We start from the raw sequence: 22,317 nt of genomic DNA, 5'->3' as shown, positions 1-22,317 counted from the left end.
TTAACTGCTGAACTCTAAGAAATCTCTACAGAGCGTATGTGAACTATGATTTTTCAAAGGCTTAACCAAATTTGGTTGGATTTTCATCAGATCATTAAAAGACACATCTCTGATAAAAATAGCCTCCTGCTGCTCCAAAGGGTGCTAGAGCTTCTCAAAGAAAAGGTTGCTAGAATTTTTTAAATTTGGATGGAATTTTTCTAAAAAAATTCAGCCTGAGGCAGTTACCTAGCATGTAAAACTTCAGCACAAACAGTTAAAGTTTGGCAAAGTTATAAGCAACTGAAAGGGTCTTACAGTGGGAAGTGTCAGGCAGCCTTTGGTACTAAACCTGCCTATAATTAGTTCTGTACACTTTCCTTCAAACCAATCACTTATTCTGGCCCCTCAGTCATTCTTATTGCTCTTCTCTGAACTCCCACCAACTTCTCTTTAATTTTGGAAATGACCAAAATGCAAATTCAAGATGTGGGCTCACCAGAGTCCTAAAGAGAAGGACTATCAAAATACATCATAATATGGGCATGGCAGAATCTTGCCCACATGCTCAGGGTTCAGCTGATCGCCATATTTGGGGTCGGGAAGGAATTTTCCTCCAGGGCAGATTGGAAGAGGCTCTGGAGGTTTTTCGCCTTCCTCTGTAGCGTGGGGCACGGGTCACTTGCTGGAGGATTCTCTGCTCCTTGAAGTCTTTAAACCATGATTTGAGGACTTCAATAGCTCAGACGTAGGTGAGAGGTTTTTCACAGGAGTGGGTGGGTGAGATTCTGTGGCCTGTGTTGTGCAGGAGTCAGACTAGATGATCATAATGGTCCCTTCTGACCTTAATATCTATGAATCTATGTTTTAAAGTGGATAGTTTAAAAATATTTCAGTTTGCCTGATTGCATCTTTTTTTAAATGGTTCATTGCTTGTGGATTTTCATCAGATGGACTGCAAGTACTATAGGTGTACCATGTACGGTGTCTAACTTGCACTTTAATTTAGACCAGCCTTATATTGGCAGTCAGCTCCTTATAAAAAGAAGCACTTTGTTTTGTCTCCTTAGAAGTTCAAGGTTGGCAGTTTTTTTGCTAAAGGGTTGTACTATTTGACTATACAATGTTTTTGGGTTTGATTTTTTTATGTTCACTAACATTTCTTTTTTCCTAAGAGAAAAGCATATGAGGAGATGTTAAATCTGCAAGGGTTGTCAAAGTTGAGAATTCTGACAGGCCTTCAGATCATGGAAATGTAGAAGATATTTTTCCTTGCCTGGTAGGGTAGCAATTGCTTGTCTTATAAGTATGGTGGTCTGGGAGATCCTGAGCATGTGATTGATCAATGCAGATAGTTCACCACAAGATTTCTTAAATTCGAATCTACCTGGCAGCGTATAGCTACATGTGTTTTTTGTAACGGATAAAAAGTAGAAGTTTGCAGTTTCTTTCCTGGACTGAATTATGAATGTCAAAAAACCATGGGTTTATAACAACAGATGTTTGCAGATGCTAAAGCATGGGAGTGTGAATCAAGCTACTGCAACATAAACATGGGGAAATAGTTTTACTTTGTGTAATGATACATCCACTCCCAGTCTTTATTCAGGCCTAAGTTAATGGTGTCCAGTTTGCAAATTAATTCCAATTCAGCAATTACACCCCCCCCCCCATACACACACACTGTTCCTCACATGTTCTTGTCAACTGCTGGAAATGGCCCACCTTAATTATCACTACAAAAGGTTTTTTTCCTCTCCTGCTGGTAATAGCTCACCTTACCTGATCTCTCTCTTTACAGTGTGTATGGTAACACCCATTGTTTCATGTTCTCTGTGTATATAAAATCTCCCCACTGTATTTTCCACTGCATGCATCACGAAAGCTTATGCTCAAAAAAATTTGTTAGTCTCTAAGGTGCCACAAGTACTCCTTTTCTTTTTGCAGATACAGACTAACACAGCTGCTACTCTAAAACATGAGAGTATTTTAGTGACTGGCAAACATTCCTGGAAAAAAAATAAACAGTAAAAATCACATTTTTCCAGAAATTTTGCATAGTATGCCTCATCAAATTGTATGTCCCTTTTGCTCAAAAACTACATCACCCACCAACTTCAAAATTCACCCTAATGTCAGCCACCCCCTCTTTTGAATTACAAGGCTTTCTGAAATCTTTTGGCCCTTCTCTTCAAAAGTGACAATTTCTACTTAAGTAAAAAAAAGCACCAAAAAGAGGCTGCTGAATTGGAGAGGGAAAGAGAAAGAGAGAGACTTCTTCCATCAAAATAATCTTTGGCTTAGGGGGATAAGCACCGGGCTGGGAGCCAGGTGACCACAAGTTCAAGTCTTACTTCTTTTGGACTGGTTTTAATAATTTTATATTTTCTTCACAGTCATTATTGAGCAAGTCCTTATATGCCTATCTTAGGAGTAAGGCAAGTCTTATTTCCCCCCATTTTACAGATCAGACAACTGAGGATCTGAGTTGCAAAAGGCCACCTCTGGCAGGGAATAGTGTTCAGGTTGCTACTGTTGCAAAACCAAATCTCATCCATTTAGCTACACTGCATCTCAGAAAGTTTAGGTTAAAGCTATCTAGTTGGTTTTGCTCTCTCTAAAATGGGAGTCCCAGTCTACTCCCTCCACTATGACTCTCAGGTCTGACTCTTGTCCCTTCTGCGTTCCAGTCAGGCAGTTTGCACTCCTCTACTTTGCGTAAGAGCCAGCAGCGGGAACAATGAGAGCACAGGAGAGACAGTGTCCCTGCTCTCAATTCCAGTGCCCTCACAACAGCAGCCAGGAACAGCAATTGCAGGGAACATTCTGCTCAGTTTCTACACCCCAGAATGGAGCATGCTCATTAGCATGTAGAGTTTAGCTGCCAAAACCCTAACAAGAGTCTACTAGGCATGTGCAAACTGTGATTTTTTTCAAAGGCTTATAACTTGGTCAAATATGAATAGTTTTTCACAGGAACATGAGCAACAGCACATTCTTGGTGCCATGATGTCTCCCCTGCCAAATTTAAGTCAAAGTATGGAGGTACTAGAGCCTCTTAAAAAAGCAGTTCAAATAATTTTGATGACATATGGAATAAAAAATATTTTTCCTTTCCTTGTTCTTGGAAATGGCTCAGTTCTTTTTGCCGAAACTTTGCAAAACATTCTGCCTGAGGCAGACAGCTGGCATGGAAAATGTCAGCCCAAAAAGTTAGTTTGGCAAAGTAATAAACAACTGAACAGAATGTTTTGTAATGGAAAGTGTTGGGCAAGCTTAACTAGAGACAGAACTATATGCCCATGATATATGCCTTATCTCTATAATACACTTTATGCACAGTAACTCCAACTGGTCTGTTTAATGTAGGCCAGGCCACTGTTTAGAGATGATTTATTTACCATTTCTTATTAAAAAGAAATTAAACTTTATTCCTGGAGACTGTCATCTGTTTTTGTTACTAGAATCCTGATGAGTTTGAGCTAATTTCCTTGATACTTTATTACCAATTCAAAAAGGCTGCTTTGCAGAAAGTATCTTCAAGTGTCTTTTTTATATTAAACGTAGAAAAATTAAACATTTTATATGTATATAATGTGTGTGTGTGTGTGTGTATATATAACTACCCACGCAAACTTATAGTATAAATAAATTTAATCTTGATAGCTTTGCAAAATTTTGTTTCCCAAATGCAAGAAAGTTGCCAATTCTGGATATGAGTTAGCATTGTATAGTAGTAAACCAAAGCTCATTTATAAAAGTACAGCTTCTTGATTTGCTGCTCTGTGGTTGAATTTTAATAAGATAAACATCTGCCAGTTGTCTGACAGTTAATGGCAGCATCAAAATCACTGAGTGACTAAGGTGACAAGTTACTTTGACATGTCAGGTTTTTATTGCTGTCCTTGGCATTTAAGGATCATGTATAAAGTGATATTTAATGAAGACTCATTCTGTTTGTCAGTTCCATGACATGATCTGTGTGATGGAAGGAATAATGTCCTGATGTCAACTTAAGATGAGAAGATTTGCAGTAGATATTACTTGTCTTAATAGCACAGAAGTAGTCTGAGGAGATGTAGGCAAATCAGATTGCATGTTTTATCATCAGGCTGCCAGATGGAGCTTAGGTGAGCTTATGTGAAAATTCAGGCACTGTAACTCAGTAACTGATGGGTTGTGTTTGGGGGAAAAAATCACTTATGGGGATTTACTACATTCGCTCCTCAGAGCAAGTGAATTTCTCTAGTTTGTGTAAAATTCTATTACTGTCATGTTTAATTACTGCAACTTTACAAATATGTAGCAGGGAACAGCAAATTATTTAAAAAAACCAATATGAACACATCATTTCAGCTTGGAATATACCTTTAATTTATTCAAAAGTCACTGGAAATTCATAAATTTTGCTTCAGTAAAATACAGTAATATTCTCCATATGCTCAAAAGGCTTCTTCAGCTACAGATCAGCATTGTATATTCTCTAGTTCCTGGTTCAAGTATATAAAAATGCACACCTTATTTGATACACATACATTTTTCTTTCTTAAATATTTGAACAAGAAAATCATAGTAAGAGTAATATTCACTTCTGTAGTCCTATCATCACAAAGTGTTTTTCCAATAATTATTAAGTTTCACAATACTCTGGAAGTAGATAGAGATGGGTCTGAGTGCCAAATCCAGCCATGAGTCATTCACATGCTTAACTTTACATACATGCATAGCCCCATTGATTTTGCAGGATTGGAGAAGTTTAGGTCCTCCAGAACCAATCTTTGACCCCAAAGTTTGGTAATTTTGAATATGGAATTTTGCTTCGAACCCTATAGTCAGTATTTGTACTTCTTAGTTTGGCGGGGTTCAGGTCCCGGCCAGTCTCTAGTTGGTATTATTATCCCGATTTCATAGATGGGAAGACGGAGGCATACAAAAGATAAAGTGACTTCCTCATGCTCACATAGCAAGACAGTAGCAGAACTATGAATACAAGCCGGACTCCCTATTTCATGTTTAAATCTCTAATTTATGTTGCTTCTCAATAGTGTTTATAAAATGTAATATCTGTTTTTTTCCCTGTACAGTAACTCCTCACTTAAAGTCGTCCCGGTTAAACGTTGTTTCGTTGTTACATTGCTGATCAATTAGGGAATATGCTCATTTAAAGTTGTGCAGTGCTCCCTTATAACGTCGTCGTTTGGCAGCTGCCTGCTTTGTCCACTGCTTGCAGGAAGAGCAGCCCGTTGCAGCTAGCTGGTGGGGGCTTGGAACCAGGGTGGACCGGCAGCTCCCCATCAGCTCCCCGCTTCCCTAAGTTCCCTGTGAAGCAGCCGCCCAGCAGGCTATCAATCGACTGCAGTTCAGCTCTCCCTCCCCCCACTGCTATGTGCTGCTCCTGCCCTCTGCCTTGGAGCTGCTCCCCAAGCCTCCTGCTTGCTGGCGGGGAGGTGGGGGGGGTGGGGGGGGCTAATGTCAGGGTGTCCCCCTCCCCCTTGCTCCTGCACCCCACTTACCCCATCTCCATAGAGCAGGGGACACATGACAGGGCTCAGGATGGAGGGAGCTTCCTGGCAGAAGCTGTGGTCTCAGCTTGCTGATTAACTTAACAAGGCAGTGTAGGTCAGCTACTTAAAGGGGAAATGTGCAACACACACACACACACACACACACACACACACTGTGTGTGTGTGTCTCTATCTCTGTCTGCCATGCTGTCTCCCTTCCTTCCATTCCTGCTGCCTTGTAGAGTGTGAGGCTACATTAACAACGAGTTAACCCCTTGAGGGCTCAGCCAATTGCTAGTTCATCATTTAGCAGTAAGGCATTTCCTGGGAAATATCCCACCCTCTGACTTCACCACCTCAACCAAGCTTCACAGTCATCACTGCTGTGTACAGTATTAAATTGTTTGCTTAAAACTTATACTGTGTGTGTGTATGTATGTGTACATATACGTACACACACACAGTATAAGACTATATATATGGTATTTGTCTGGCAAAAAAAATTTTTCCCTGGAACCTAACCTCCCCTATTTATAGGAACATAACTACAACATTAAGTGAGGAGTTATTGTACATTCAATATTATATGATAGGCTATAATAGTGAAAATATGTCAAGAAAAAAATAGTACAGTATAAGTTACTGAGCAAAATTATTTTCTTAAATCTTGCTGGATTGGCAAAAATATTTTTTGCAAATACACCTGAGATCATGTGCAGTGGTATTGGACCATTTTAATATCTAGCATGTTTGCCAATATTTTACTGTAGTGTCTTTATATTTACTTGATATTGCCTGATCACTTCACATTACAAAGCCAGATCAAACTTATTCCAGTTAAAGGTCTGGTATTAAGATGTCATGGTAGGAAACTATAACTGTGGCTGAAGCTTTATTTGATGTTGTATATTGCTGCTTTTATTAATTTGAGGGATCTTTTTTTCCAGAAAGGTTCTAAAGGAAATCTCTGTTGGAGACCTCAACCCCAATGAAACAGTTGAAGCAAATCTAGAAGCACAACTACTCTCCAAGCTAGATCACCCAGCCATTGTCAAGTTTTATGTGAGCTTTGTGGAACGAGAGAGTTTCTGCATCATCACTGAATACTGTGAGGTAAGACTTCTTGTAAATTATTCTGAACAAATTAGAGGCAGTGTGTTTCTCAAAATAGGCCTTTTAGAAGACTTAGTTCATAACATTATTTATTTGCAGTATCATCTGCTATTTAGTAGGCACATTCCAAACACTTAAGAAAGATGGTCCTGCTCTGTGGAGCTCATAGACTAAGGATAAAACGAGTAGACTGACATCAGGGGAAGGGGAATAACAATAGGTAATTTCAGAGTAACAGCCGTGTTAGTCTGTATTCGCAAAAAGAAAAGGAGTACTTGTGGCACCTTAGAGACTAACCAATTTATTTGAGCATGAGCTTTCGTGAGCTACAGCTCACTTCATCGGATGCATACCGTGGAAACTGCAGCAGACTTTATATATACACAGAGAATATGAAACAATACCTCCTCCCACCCCACTGTCCTGCTGGTAATAGCTTATCTAAAGTGATCATCAGGTTGGGCCATTTCCAGCACAAATCCAGGTTTTCTCACCCTCCCCCCCCACACACAAATTCACTCTCCTGCTGGTGATAGCCCATCCAAAGTGACAACTCTTTACACAATGTGCATGATAATCAAGTTGGGCTATTTCCTGCACAAATCCAGGTTTTCTCACATCCCCTCCACCCCCATACACACACATGTATGTATGTGTGTATGGGGGTGGGGGGGATGTGAGAAAACCTGGATTTGTGCAGGAAATAGCCCAACTTGATTATCATGCACATTGTGTAAAGAGTTGTCACTTTGGATGGGCTATCACCAGCAGGAGAGTGAATTTGTGTGTGGGGGGGTGGAGGGTGAGAAAACCTGGATTTGTGCTGGAAATGGCCCAACCTGATGATCACTTTAGATAAGCTATTACCAGCAGGACAGTGGGGTGGGAGGAGGTATTGTTTCATATTCTCTGTGTATATATAAAGTCTGCTGCAGTTTCCACGGTATGCATCCGATGAAGTGAGCTGTAGCTCACGAAAGCTCATGCTCAAATAAATTGGTTAGTCTCTAAGGTGCCACAAGTACTCCTTTTCTTTTTGCAAATAGGTAATTTAAATGTAAACCAATTTGATTCACTGTAGGCAGCATAACATAAGTGGGTCTTTAAGAGGAACTTAAATGTGGATAGAGTAGCGCCCTCAGAGAGGTGGTACCATGTATAGGGGGCTGTATGGAAAAAGGCATGGAGATCTGACAAATGGGCAGATGAAGCCGGGAGTGTTGGCAGAGTGCGGGGAATTGGGGCGGATATTATTAAATTTGTTAAGAGAGGATAAATAGAGAGGGGCAGAGTTATGTAGCTTTTTGAAGGTGGCGACAAAAAGCTTAAATTTGAAATGATGTTGGATAGGAAACCAGTGGAGGGATTCAAAGAGGGGAGTTATATGATCAAACTGATAGGAAAGGAAAATGAATTTAGTATTGGTATTTGCATGGACTGAAAGGTGGGCTTTGGTTGTATATGGGAGGCCAGTGTGGAGAGGATGCTATGGTGGTGTAAAGCAGGGTATAAAATGAGGGCCTGAATGCGACATTTGGCCGTGAGGATGGATACACAACTTGCTTGTCCATTACAAAGGATGTTCCTCATTGTTAATGCAACTGTATTTCTACTTCACACAGACTTGCTATCGCACTTCTATTATAATAATTTATGGAAAATGCAGAATTCTGATATAAATCATACAACATTTTAAACTTCTGTTCCCATTTTTTGTGAATCCCACATTTGGTTCATGGCAGGTTGAAAGACTTAGGTAAAATATATTGTAAGGTTTTAAAATGAAATTGTAAAAAAAACAACCAAGTCTAACCTTTTAATATTCTTTAAAAATTTTCCACCCAACTCAAAATGTGCAGTTATCCTGGATACTTTTATCTATAACTTGGCTGTTACTTTCCAAAAAAAATGGATTTTGTGCTGGAAAAATCACATTGTTGCAAGCGTCCAAATTTGGTCTTAACAATTAAGAAAATAAAATTCCATCGAATCAAAAATTAATTCACTCCTTAAAGTAACTTTGTTGATAATTAACTGTTCTTTTATTGTTGGTCTGGTCAAGTTTGTTCTGGAAATGACACAGTTTTTTCAAAGTTGTGAGACAGTGAATGACTGTCACTCTGTTGATCCAACATGTGTTACAAAAGAACTCTGATAAGTTGCAAATAACGCTTAACGGGGTATTTCTTTATGATCAGATACCTATGGAACCGACGTATAAAATTAGGGAAAAGTCAAGTCAAGGGCCTAGATTCTTCCCTGTGTTAGGGCTACTTTTTACTGTGCCACTGGTACAAAGTTGCCCTAAAGCCAGAATAACTAGCCACAGGCACATCATACCAATGTAGGGGCTTTCTCTTCCTCTAATGCTATAGAGCCTGCATAATGGATCCTATACCCAGCCCCTCCCTCGAGCTGGTATAGAGAGAATGGCTGAAGGAAAAGGGCATGGCAGGGACTCCCCTGCACCCAGACAATCACCAGCTGCTGCAACATGCCCTTCAGGTTATATGTAACCTGGGCAAGTAAAAGCAGCCTTCAGGCTGCTCTAATGTGGACTAGGAAAGCAGAAAATGTACTTCTATATTTGCATAGTTCTAATACAGCTTTATAGGTAATGGCATATAGAGCTTTTCACCTAAAAGTTGTCTGTTTAAATCCTGCCTAAATTAATGGTGAGCAAAATTTGCTGCCACCTGATGGGTGTTTGGAAGCTTACTGTGTTCTATGTCCAGTTTCTAATGTACAGAACTACTTCCACAATTGGCAGTAATTGCTACCCTAGCTGACAGGTTAAGAAGAAAGACCAATCATTAAGTTAGCATGGGAAGATGAGGTACCCCTTGTTCTATTTCCTCCAAACTACTGTGGCTTTGAACCTTGCTGATGGAACAGTGCAGTGCAAGCCTCCTGTGCAGCTGCCTGAAGCTGTGCCTGTTCTATGAATAACAAAGTACTTCAGTCTGGCACTTTTCATCAGTGCTAACGACACTCGCAATGATAGAAGAGAAGTGTGTGTGTTCTGGTTTGTTTTTGTGGACTTCTTTGTTGGGTGACCCATTTCAAATATTTTAAGGCAATATAAAAACAGTCACGTCAATCTGATTTCAAACAAAAGTACCTAGATGAACCTCTGATTCTATTTTGGTGCCTAAAACTGGACATCAGTGAAAGATAATTCTTAAAAACAATAATGGATTACTTCCCCTAAATGACATATGATTTTTTTAATACAACAATGAAATGTAAAACATAAGTCATTACATTCTCAAAAGAAAAATAACTTCATTTCCTTTCTTCAGTGCAGTTTCAGTTCAGCCTGAAATACACATTCTCTAAGGAAAATTAGCAACTTTAGTCACGAATGCTTGTTCACATTATCAATCATAAAAGCCAAAAAAGCAAATCCCGTTTGAAAATAGTTATTACTGCGTGTTATACAATATTCATGAAATTTAAATGTCTGAAGTAGCTTGACATCTTCCTTGTCCTTTGCTTTATTTCCTTCTCTCCTGAACATTAATATACTGACCTTCCCAAACACAAAATAGGAAGAGTGCACTTCTTCAGGGTTTCCTGGCAACAACATTTCAGAGTTGTTTTTCTTGAGCAGTTTTTCCTAAGGTACTTACCTTTTACACAGAATCAAGCTTAGAATAATTTGTAGGTCATTGAAGCCAATCTTTTAATCATGAAGGCTGAACGTTATTTCAAAATGGTTATGTTAGGACAGGGAGGAAGAGTGGGTGGAGCATGGTCCGCTGTGGTAATCCCCATCAGGTGTATGGTCCTTATGGGACCATAACCAGCTAGACCAAGTTAGAGCAGGCACTTTGGAGTCGGGTGGGGAATCAAGGAGCTGTCACTGGTTGTGAGTTCTGAGCTTCTTTTCTTTTCTCTTCTCCCTCTTCTGGACTGGCTTGGTTGGCTCCATGGGATAGGGGAACTATCCCTTTCTAGGTACATTACTAGGCTCAGGCAGAGCCCATCTAGCTAACTTGTGGAAAAACAGGTAACAGAGAAACTAGTACTACTATCTCCTACCTACCTCAACATAGAAGGCAATGAGGTTGGTCAGGCATGACTTGCCCTCGGTGAATCCATGTTGACTGTTCCTGATCACCTTCCTCTCCTCCAAGTGCTTCAAAATAGATTCCTTGAGGACCTGCTCCATGATTTTTGCAGGGACTGAGGTGAAACTGATGGATCTGTAGTTCCCTGGATTCTCCTTCTTCCCTTTTTAAAAGATGGGCACTATATTTTCCATTTTCTAATAATCCAGGACCTCCCCTGATCACCATGAGTTTTCAAAGATAATGGCTAATGGCTGTACAATCACATCAGCCAACGCCCTCAGCATCCTCAGATGCATTAGATCTGGCCCCGTGGACTTGTGCATGTCCAGCTTTTCTAAATAGTCCTTAACCTGTTCTTTCACCACTGAGGGCTGCTCACCTCCTCCCCATACTATGCTGCCCAGTGCAGCAGTCTGGGAGCTGACCTTGTCTGTGAAGACCGAGGCAAAAATAGCATTGAATACTTCAGCTTTTTCCACATCATCTGTCACTAAGTTGCCTCCCCCATTCAGTAAGGGTCCTACACTTTCCCTGAACACCTTCTTGTTGCTAACATACCTGTAAAAACCCTTCTTGTTACCCTTCACATCCCTTGCCAACTGCAACTCCAATTGTGCTTTGGACTTCCTGATTACACCCCTGTATGCTTGAGCAATATCTTTATACTCCTCCCTAGTCATCTGTCCAAGTTTCCACTTCTTGTAAGCTTCCTTTTTGTGTTTAAGCTCACCGAAGATTTCTCTGTTAAGCCAAGCTGGTCGCCTGCCATATTTGCTATTCTTTCTGCACATTGGGATGGTTTGTTCCTGTGCCCTCAATAAGGCTTCTTTAAAATACAGCCAGCTCTCCTGGACTCCTTTCCCCCTCATATTAGCTTCCCAGGGGATCCTGCCCATCAGTTCCCTGAAGGAGTCAAAGTCTGCTTCTCTGAAGTCCAGAGTCCATATTCTGCTGCTCTCCTTTCTTCCTTTTGTCAGGATCCTGAACTTGACCATCTCATGGTCACTGCTGGCCAGGTTGCCACCCACTTCTACTTTCCCTACTGGTTCTTCCCTGTTTGTGACCTGCAGCTCACGAAGATCCCGGCCCCTAGTTGGTTCCTTCAGCACTTGCGCCAGGAAGTTGTCCCCAACACTCTCCAAAAACTTCATGGATAGTCTGTGCACGACTGTATTGCTCTCCCAGCAGATGTCAGGGTTATAGAAGTCCCCCATGAGAACCAGAGTCTGTGATCTGGAAACATCTCTTAGTTTTCTGAAGAAAGCCTCATCTACCTCATCCTCCCGGTCTGGTGGTCTGTAACAGATGCCCACCACGACATCTCCCTTGTTGCTCTTGCCTATAAACTTAACCCAAAGACTCATGGTCTTCAATATCTCTAACTGGAAGGTTGTTTTCCTTTTAGGCTGCATGTATTTTGAAAAATTGTATTAAACAGAAATTTTAGAAAGCTACATTGATAAAGATCAGCATTAGAATTAAAGGATGTGTCCTCTAGCCAATATCCCTCTGGGTCTCAGATAACAACTGAGTCTTATATTTTGGCATAAGAAGAAATGTTTATAACCCTTCTCTTAAACATGCAAATATCGTCCAATGTTTCAGGGTCGAGATCTAGACTGCAAAATTCAAGAATACAAAGAAGCCAAGAAAATATTCACTGAAAGCCAGATAATAGAATGGTTTATACAGTTGTTGCTTGGAGTCAACTATATGCATGAAAGGTACAGTAAATTACTTTAATATGAGAACAGTTAGGTGTGATATGACAGAGCAGACTTGTATTGGCTAATTACAGATATTCAAATGGAAATAAAATCCTGCTGATTATTTTTTTCTTTGATATAAAACACTTTTGAATTAATATAGTATGTGTAAAGTGGTTATTGAAAAATAATTTTGCAAGAACAGTGCATTTTTTAAGGGTCTGACCCTTCAATATCTATACTTCTATTTCAACCTATCATCTAGCAATATTATGATGACCCTCTTTTAGCAGTAGTCATCATTTGCAGACCTTTATTTTCTAAGATCCAGGTGACAGCCTTGAGAATACAGAGTAGAATCAAAACAGTTAATCAAATCTTGTGATTAAAACAAATATTCAGCCTTATAAGAGAGAGAACACATCTTAAACATAAAGAGTAAAATTTATCTCTGGAGCAACTCCATTAATATAAATGAAGTTACCTCAGGGATAAATTTAGCCTAATGTTCCTCATTTTGGATATGTGTTTGAAGGCACATACTACTTTCATTAGTACATCAACGACTTAACCTAAAAAAATACTGCAGGTGACTCAGGCAATTATGTTTCGAATCTCTAAGTGATGAGCATATTTTTATAACTAATAATGTAAGATCCATGACACCAGAGGAAATAAATTAGTCATTCCGCAAAGTTCCACAGGTTATTTATTTCAAATCTACTTATAAGGTCCACTTATTCTTCTCTAGTCTAGAGATATGAAGAGAGAAATAATGATTCCACTCAAAGGCTGAATGGCTTTGTCTAGGCTAGATAAATTTGGCAAGCTGACCACTGTTTGGTCTCAACAGCACATCTGTAACACCCCTCCACCTTCATGTCCACACACAATTGCTCCCAGCAATCTGCAGACAGTTGAACTACTATTTAGATTAGTTTTGCTTTGAGCAAGGCTAGCCACCGTATGATATTCTACCTAGCCAGTCTCCACTAATGTACTCCCAATATGGACAGTGATTTCTGGCATACTAACCCTGGTGGTGCAAATAGTCCTATCAGTGTACTAAACACTACTTAGGTAGCTTGTCTAGTCCACTTTTTCACATTTCATTACACAGGTTAAGTTTAACCTAGACGGGACTCCTCACATGCTGAAAGTTACGCATGGGCTAAAGTGCTTTGCTGGATCAGGATCAGCGCGCTTAGCACTTTGCAGGATTAAGCCCTAGGAGAGCAGACACGGGATGAGAGACTCCTTTCTCCGTGGCTTTTGAGAAGTTCTAGAGCAGGGAGCCTAACTTTCAGCATCTTCCCTTTTTCTCTCTTTTTCATCAAAGTTGTTTGTGGCTGTTGGCTACACTGAAGTACCATGGTGATGAGCTTGATATAATATCCTATATAGCTAGCTCTACCCTCCCAAATCCCAGCATATTTCATCCTCCCATACTCAAAGACTTGGACCCATGCCAGTCTTTTAGGGATAAGAATCCCCTAGCTGTGCAGGCAGTTATTTTAGCAGAGGTTGGTACCTTTGCCTATACATCTACAGACTGTGCTGACGAGAGCATGATGGATAGAGGTCTTTGCTTTGAGTGCTGCCTTTCAGATTATCCAAGCAGTGCTTTCCCAGCATTTGCCTCAGACAGAAAATGAGGAATAGGATTGAAATGAAAAACCTCAACATCTAATTAAACTACCAATTTTCTTTTTCAAACTCCAGTTGGGGAATTAGGCATTAGGAATGCAGATATCCTGGAAAGACAGTTTTGTGTGAACCCTTACTTAAACATATATGCATGAAATAAGGGGATATACTATGTAATAAAGTGAGAACAAAAAAACTTTGCTGTCCTAGGCTCTTAACTTCTGTCTTTCCCCTGTGACTTTTATCTCTCTATGTCTTCTGTATCTCAGGTTCTCCCTCATGTGCCTTTTATCAACTTTCTCCCTGTACTGTATTTTTCTTGTCTTCCACTTGGTCTGCAAATAAATCTTTAGAACTCTCTCTGGTAAATAAACCTCCCTTGGTAAATAAATGTATTAAACTACTGGGCTTCCTGAGAAGTACAGTTTAATTCTCCAGTGGCAGCAACAATTTGAGTTTTGAATAGCTATTTATTTTCTCTCTTTGAGTCATCACTGTTTAATGGCACTTCCCCAACCATGCTCAGATAGTTTGACAATTTTTATTTGCATTCCTTTTAATGTGCCATATATTTGTATATAGATGCACATTTTAAAAAAATATTCTGTACCTTTCTGGTATTGCTTTATTATCATGCACCATAAAAACTACATAGCAAGAATGTAAATATGTGGACTTTTTAATAAGTCTATAACAGGCATCCATTCTAGGTACTAAAAATATAATTGCCAGCCTCTATTTATATGATTATACTGATTTCTTCTCTAACAATATGGAAAAATTATAGCACGCTTTTAATCATTTCCAGTTCTAGTGCGAAGACAACATGGCCCTAAAACTGGAAAACATGAGTATTCATAAACAATTGCATTTCATAATAAAAAAAAATTTCTTGGATAGTGTGAAGGAGAACTTTTGCTCAGGAGCATTTAAATTGCATACATCTATCCACATAGCTGAGCATGTGCCTACAGCTTAGCTGAAACTACTGGTTCAGTACTGTATTTAAAAATTCTATTTTCAAAACAAGATGTTTTTTGCTTTGGATTTTTGCAATGACAGTACAGATTAGAAAGATTTTCATCTTTTTCTTGTGCCTCACAAATCTCAAAGGGTATGATTATCTCATGGTGACCACACCACCTACTGTGTATTTTACATAATTGGAAGTTTTTTTGGATTTGAACTTGACAGCTAAATTGTCTAGAATAAATGGATGCACATCTCATCTATCATTAGTATAACAGAAGAGAGAAATAATCGTCTGTGTGCTTAATGGTCTTGTTTAGGTTAGAGAAAGTTAGCATGCTAACCACCATTTGGTCTAGCGCTTGCAACACATCACATGTCCACACACAAAATTGCTCCTAACAGCATCCAGGCAATCACGCCATTGTTGAGACTTCTTTTGAGTAAAACTAATCACTATGTGGTCCTTCCCCTTGGTAATTTCCACTAGAGCAGTTTCAAAATGGAATGATTTTGGCATGGTAGCCCCAATGATGCAAATAGGTTTTCAACTACCATCCTACAGCGCACGAGGCACTGCCTAGATTACATGTTTGGTCTTTCCTCCTTCTACTACACAGGAGTCAAGTTTGCCAGAAGCCACTTAGCTCTACAAATAGTTCTTCACACTGTTCAAATTAGTTCCACAATATTTTCACAGCAGTAAACTTCACTCTGTTTCAGTTGGTAGCATATGGCAGAGGAAGCCTTATTCAGCATGAGCGGAACATGCTGAAAAAAGTTCTTCCATACATTTCTATGAAAATAGATTGTTTCTGTCTACTGCACCTTGAAGTATGGTGCTTTTATATGACAAGTAAGGATCAAATGCACAGTCTGTTGTACATAGGCATGGATAAATTTATAACATTTTTAATAACTAAATGTAGCCACATTTGAAGCCCACCCTTTGGAATCCAAATCCTACCACCCAGAAATCAGTGACTGGTTGTTTACTTCAGAGTTTCTTTGTGATGAATAGTAGCCGCAGAATGTATCCATCTGTACAAAGTGAGACATTTTATATAAAAATAAATATGTATACATATGTGATATAAAGGTGAATGTCACTTTAAATAGCTTAATGTTCCTTGCTAATTTAATGTATGACAAATGCATGTATACTGCTTTAAAAAGTTGCTATAACAAGTATATTTCATTTGTTTATTTAGAAACCTTGGTAAATACCCACTGCATAATCCATTGATAATTCATTCTCATATTTTAATGCACTATAGAAACAAATTGGTTAACTATTATCCTTGATGACAAGAACTGGAAGAAGTAGTTAAAATATTAAAATACTATTGAAATCTTTTCTTTATATTTCACTAAGCATAAAGACTCATTTTTCAATCTGCAGTCTATAAATATACAATAATGCCTAATATTAGGCATTTATTATTTGTATTTTATTGTTTGTTATTTGTGAATCGTATATATTGGATTCTGTGAAATTACCTTTGTATCTCATGAAAAAAGTACTTTCCCAAAGATGTGGACTACATTGCTCAGTTTAATGATACATCAGAAGAAGTTATTGTCTCAATATGGAAAACATTTTAGAAATCACTACACTGTTTCAGTTCAGAGCACTTTAAAAATTTCAGGAAAAACAGGGCAATATTTGAAGACAGCTGAACAACGACTGTAGTCAGTTACCATATTTGATTTTATTGCTCACCCCTAAGGATTCTAGAGCCTGTGGTGCTCTCTTTATCTATTGTAAATGGTTGAAGAATTGGTCTCAATGAGACTACATGCAATACCAGTAACTGTAGGTATTGCAGACTGTTTTTCTAACTCCATTCGGGGGCAGATTATTGCCTGAAAGAACACTGTTGCATATGCAATGGACACTGCAGAAATCAAGTGGGGAAGGTAGGACCTAGATAGGATGGTGGGACGTGAGGGAGCCCTATGGGGGGAGAATTAACAAAAATTCCTTGAGCCTGTGATTTGCATGTAATATAGATGATGGTGATTTTTTTTTTTATTTCGTGCGGGGAGGAAGATAAGGGTGTCATGGGTAGAAATTTCAAGAAGTTGAGAAAATATGGTTACACACAGCACTACTCATGACTTATGATGTCATGTGACTCTTTGAGGAACAGCTTGGTTAAAACTGATTGGAGAGACAGAGAAAGAGAGAGGAGAGAATGATATATATTTAATAGATATATTTTGTTTTTTTTCAAGGAACACTTTTTCCCTGAGAGGGGGTTCTCAGACCTTTGAGGATCCTCCACTTTTTAATTCCTCTATTCTGAAGTATCTCATGGTGAGGATTATCCTTCTGGCAGATGACATAACATAGCTCCCTTAAAAGCACCCAGATGGGTAAAAAGAGCAACAGGTTTTGTTCCCTTCCATCAGAGGCTGAATAGGTTGCCTCTGCAGCTCACCTAATTCCTTACATCAGAGGAGTGAGCGATAGTCTCAAACTGTGATACCTGCATTCATGTGTTTTATGCTAGGTTCCTAGTTCCTAATATTGCAAATGACTGCACATGGATGCATTTCTGCACCCCAAAGAGCCTCATTGAAGGCAATGGAGCTAGATGCAGGTACAGGGATGTGCCTGTGTATTGTGAGTTGCAGGACTGGGTCCTAGTCTGCCAGGCTGGCCTTTAGTAACACAGTTCTAATGAAGGAAGTGGCTGGGTTAGTGCGTTTGACTATAATTTCCCCAGATCAGATGAAATTGAATTCCCCTTTGTGTTTCAGGCGAATACTTCACAGGGATTTAAAAGCCAAGAATATTTTTTTGAAAAATAACCTTCTTAAAATTGGTAAGATTTTCTTACTTTCTTAGATGACTTCTAGTACTATAGAAAATTCCATCACAGATGTTATAAGTATGTAGATTTAAATTAGATGGTATCTAGAGGTGTCTAATACACTGTATCTTTTTTGTTGTATAGTTCTAAAACTATGGTAATGCCTAGTTTTGTGTATGGCTTTTTAACTTGGGGATGTCAACTTTTCATGCACAAGCATTTGAAAACAAAAGGATATCTTAAAGCATTATTTTATTTTGAACTTGATCTAGACTTGAGAAACGATGTATATCTTTTGTATCGAAGATTCATGACCAATTGATTTTTCTCCATGTTTGAAAAATCATTGCAAGTTTTCCTTGTAAAATCATTTTATGTCCTTATGAACATTCATTATAGATAATTAAAATGTGCATAGAATTTAGTCTCCAGCCTTTTCTAATAGTTATTTGTATTTATAATAGTTATTTCTACCCATTACACCCTAGATTTACTAATCTTTATATAAACTGGTTCTTTTTCATTTCAAAATGAAATATTTGTAGGAACATATTGCAAAGTCCTGTCAAGACACTAGAACTGAGAAAACTCTGGTCTCTCTTATTTTTATAATATGCAGATGTCTTATTTTCAAAGATTGTACAATATTAACATTAATAAAATAATGCCCCTTTTCAAAATCTTTTCTGCTGAACTAATTGCAAAAGCAATAACTTTTCCCCCCTCATAAAACAGTTCTTGTCTTTTCTGTATAAGGGCATATGTTCATGCACTGCATCTGTTTTATTCCCCTTTGTAAGGGGGATAGGTGTACTGACTCTTATACTCAGTATGTTTGTGTCGGTCACAGCCATATTGTTAGTTAAATTTATTAGTAATTTTTCTTTACTTCTTCTAAACATTCTTTTATATGAATATCATGGTAATGAAAGGTTCCAGACTGATATTGTAGCAATTTGATCTAAACTAATCTCTGATTTTCTACTGCACCCATCACCATGGTGACGAGGTGTCGAAATTCTCTATTTAAAAGGTACAGCATGCATAGGCATCAGCAGTGCAAAATTCTCCACACTGCCTAGACAATATGCCTTGGCCTTGAACTGTAGGAATCACATCAACAGGGGAGACAAAGTTTATTCTCCATTCCCTTTCAATCCTTAGCATCTCTGCTGAGAGTATAAGCAACGTTGCCAGTTAGTGCTGCTTTCTGTGAGATGTATGGACATTAATCCATGGGGGAAAGGACTGACTCTGTCAAATCAATTTATAATATACCAGACAGCCATAAGATGGAAAAAACTTCTGTTTACTATTAGCTTTGGCTGCATTTGAATCAACAGTGTAGAAGTGAAAAGTTCTCATTACCAATACTCTGATCCATTCAATTACCCCAATTTTTGTGTTTCAAGAGGCAGATCTTTGTTGATAATTGTCATAGCTCCACTGATTTCAGCAGAGTTATAAGAATTCATACCAGCTGAGGATCTGGCCTCAAATTTTTAAAATAATATTAAATTATAAAATGTTATATTAAAGACACTCAAAGTAAGTTTAGAGTTCCTGATTTGATTTTTAGTCTAGATTTTCTTACCTACCTAGTATTTTTTTAAAAAAATACAATTTTATTTTAAGGGGACTTCGGAGTTTCTCGTCTCTTGTTGGGATCGTGTGATCTGGCAACTACGTTTACTGGGACACCTTACTACATGAGCCCAGAGGCACTGAAACATCAAGGTTATGACACAAAATCTGACATTTGGTGAGTGGGCAACATGCTGTTTGGACTGGACTGCCTGTAATGAGCAAGTCAATTAAAATGCATTGGTTTTCTAGGTCACCATCTATTTGCTTGTATTATGTGCTTGCTATTTTTTTCTTTAAAAATTTTTTTGAATACAAAAGAAGTCAGGGCCACCTGGTTAGAATGCTTGACTACTCCATTAGAACTATTCAAAGGCATTTATTTCAGTTCATAGCTATGTTGCAATTTGGAGCTTTGTTCCTCATGTTTAGAAGTGAGTAGGCTGTTGTCATAGGACGAGCTGAGCCTTTAAGGGGAAGATCAGGCGCAGCCTCTGCCAGTACCTGTCTTTTCTTCCAGGTCAAGGAACTTGGTGGAGAAGGATCAGGTGATCATAGACCAGGAGCTAGGCCAGTTGGGAAGGGGGAGACAGGATAAAAGACAGGTTCCGTTCATTGGTGAGAGAAGTAAAAGGAGAGCAGCAGCTTGCTGTTAGGCTTTTCAGTGACTGGGATCTGGGAAAGGACCAATAATGGTTCCCCTTGCAAGGGCACCAGGAAGATCCTGTGAGGGGCTTGATTGAAGAAGCCTGGAAAGGGTACGGGGAGGAAGGAAACAGTAGGAGGTAGTCCTTGGATCCATGAAATAGAAATTTGTAGTGTGAGGACAGACAGATGCTTTGCACCACAGGGTCCTACGGTCAGATCCTAGAGTGGTGGGAGAGCTTGGGCTCACCTATTGTGTCACTGAGGGCTTGGCTACACTTGCAAGTTAGAGCACATTAAGTCAGTCCCGGACATCCTAACTCCTGAGGTGTCCACACTGGCAAGGCATGTAGGGCGCTTGGACTCTGCGGCTGGAGCGCCCCTGGTAATCCACCTCCACGAGAAGCATAGAGTTTGCTCCGCCCTGGCTGAAATGCCGGGGTGTCAGTGTGGGCGACATGTTGCATTACTGTGCTGTGATTGGACTCCGGAAACATCCCATAATCCCTTGAAGTCAAGTGGCCACTCCGGTCATTGTTTTGAACTCGGCTGCAGGCATGCGGATACCCCCTTTCAAAGCTCTGTTTCTGACAGCCAGCTTGCTTATCTGCTCTGGGACACAAAGCAAACCATTACTGTGGAATGCTCCTGCTGCAGAGGCAGGCATTTGTGCCTGTGTCTGAGAGAGAGAGGTGGGGGTGGGGGCTGGTGTCGGGGTTTCCCCCTTCCCCCTGCCGCTGTCTGAACTTACAAGACAGCTTGCTGACACTCTCTGCCCCCCAAAACACACTGTCTCTCCCTCCACGTACACACTACACACTCCCTGTCACTCTCCACTCTCCCATTTGAAAAGCATGCTGCAGCCACTTGCACACTAGGATAGCTACCACAATGCACTGCTCTCTGTGGTGTTGCAAGAGCTGCTAATGTGGCCAGGCCACTGCCCTTGCAGCTGACGGTGTGAACACACGTCAGCGCTTTCCCTGCTGCTGTCTCCGAGGGTTGGTTTAACTCCCGGCGCTCTACATCTGCAAGTGTAGCCATAGCCTCATAAGTGGTGGGAAAAACCACAGTGCCCAAGGTTGAAGAGCTTTATGAGCCCCTGAGATAAAGGGCAAAGGACCAAGTCGAGATACTTAAGCCTAAGTGATGAAGGACTTTGGCTAAAGGGTATGTAGAAACCCCTGCAGACAAAGGGAAATAGTTTTGGTTTGGGGACTTTTATTTGCTGTGGAATGGTAGGATTCTTGATTTGGCCAAATCACCCTACCAGCCCAAGGGAAACCTCCAGGGGAGGTTTCAGAGTAGCAGCCGTGTTAGTCTGTATGCGCAAAAAGAAAAGGAGTACTTGTGGCACCTTAGAGACCAACAAATTTATTTGAGCATAAGCTCACGAAAACTTATGCTCAAATAAATTTGTTAGTCTCTAAAGTGCCCCAAGTGCTCCAGGGGAGGGAAACTGAGACACAATAGGGAAACAGAGGCAGTGGCACGCACTTGACACCGGAGAGGTAAGCACACCCTCACAGTCATCTGTCGTAGACAATAGTTTATCATTTTCCTGCTATTCTAAAAATATTTGTAAGCGACTTACTGTCTCATATTCTAAAATGGCCATTACCTTCCCAAAGAATGTAGTATTTCTTTAAAAAAGGGACTTGTTTGTTTTTTGTGGGCACATGTATCTGAATGATTGCTTTTTTTTAATATTCCAAATCAGAAAATTCTCTGTATAAGACTTTGAACGCTGGAGTGCAGTTTTATTACTGAATTACTTGGAATCCCTGAAGATTTATGCCACCTTTTATTCCAGTCCTCCTCAGATATATTGGTGGCACCTGGGGACAGTTCTAAATATTGAGAACAGATCACCAAACTTTTAGACACTAGTAACATTTACTATTATTCACAGGCAATATACTGTAATATTCAGCTTGTGTCAAGGGATGAGTCAGGAATCTCGTCTCATGCTTCCTGTAGCTGAACTGAGAAAGATTTTATGTCAGATTCTCCACTTTAATCTGGGCTCAATGCTATGAAAGTGTCATTCCATTCAATAAAAAATATTGAGAGGGATTTCAAAAGATGTGGGAAATAACTCATTCAGCCCGCAGTGAAATCCTTTTCAAGCCATGAATTATAGTTGTTGTTACTGAGTTGCCATAAGGAGTATTTTATTTTCTTGCAATATGAGCAGTTTTATCAGTGCAGCTTTCGGTACATTAAACATAAAGAAAGTGGGACAAATTCTATTCATAACTACATCTATGCAATC

The 22,317-nt window shown here is 39.5% G+C and overlaps 1 protein-coding gene across 12 annotated transcripts in view; it reads left to right on the top strand.

The window, feature by feature from the left end:
• NEK11 (NIMA related kinase 11) overlaps positions 1–22,317 on the top strand; it is a 189,900-nt gene that overhangs the window by 57,347 nt on the left and 110,236 nt on the right. For 11 of the 12 annotated variants that reach the window (XM_073333276.2, XM_073333277.2, XM_073333268.2 and 8 more), the window contains 4 exons: positions 6,431–6,596; positions 12,278–12,396; positions 17,761–17,825; positions 19,449–19,575. In XM_073333276.2, coding sequence (XP_073189377.1) covers positions 6,431–6,596; positions 12,278–12,396; positions 17,761–17,825; positions 19,449–19,575 — 477 coding nt within the window. The remainder of the gene's footprint in view (positions 1–6,430; positions 6,597–12,277; positions 12,397–17,760; positions 17,826–19,448; positions 19,576–22,317) is intronic. The other variant, XM_073333280.2, reaches the window with a different exon arrangement.

Source organism: Lepidochelys kempii, chromosome 2, assembly GCF_965140285.1.
Source record: "Lepidochelys kempii isolate rLepKem1 chromosome 2, rLepKem1.hap1, whole genome shotgun sequence".
Taxonomy (NCBI): domain Eukaryota; kingdom Metazoa; phylum Chordata; order Testudines; family Cheloniidae; genus Lepidochelys; species Lepidochelys kempii.
The sequence above is the reverse complement of the archived record's forward strand: the minus strand, read 5'-3'. Positions and strand labels throughout refer to the sequence as shown.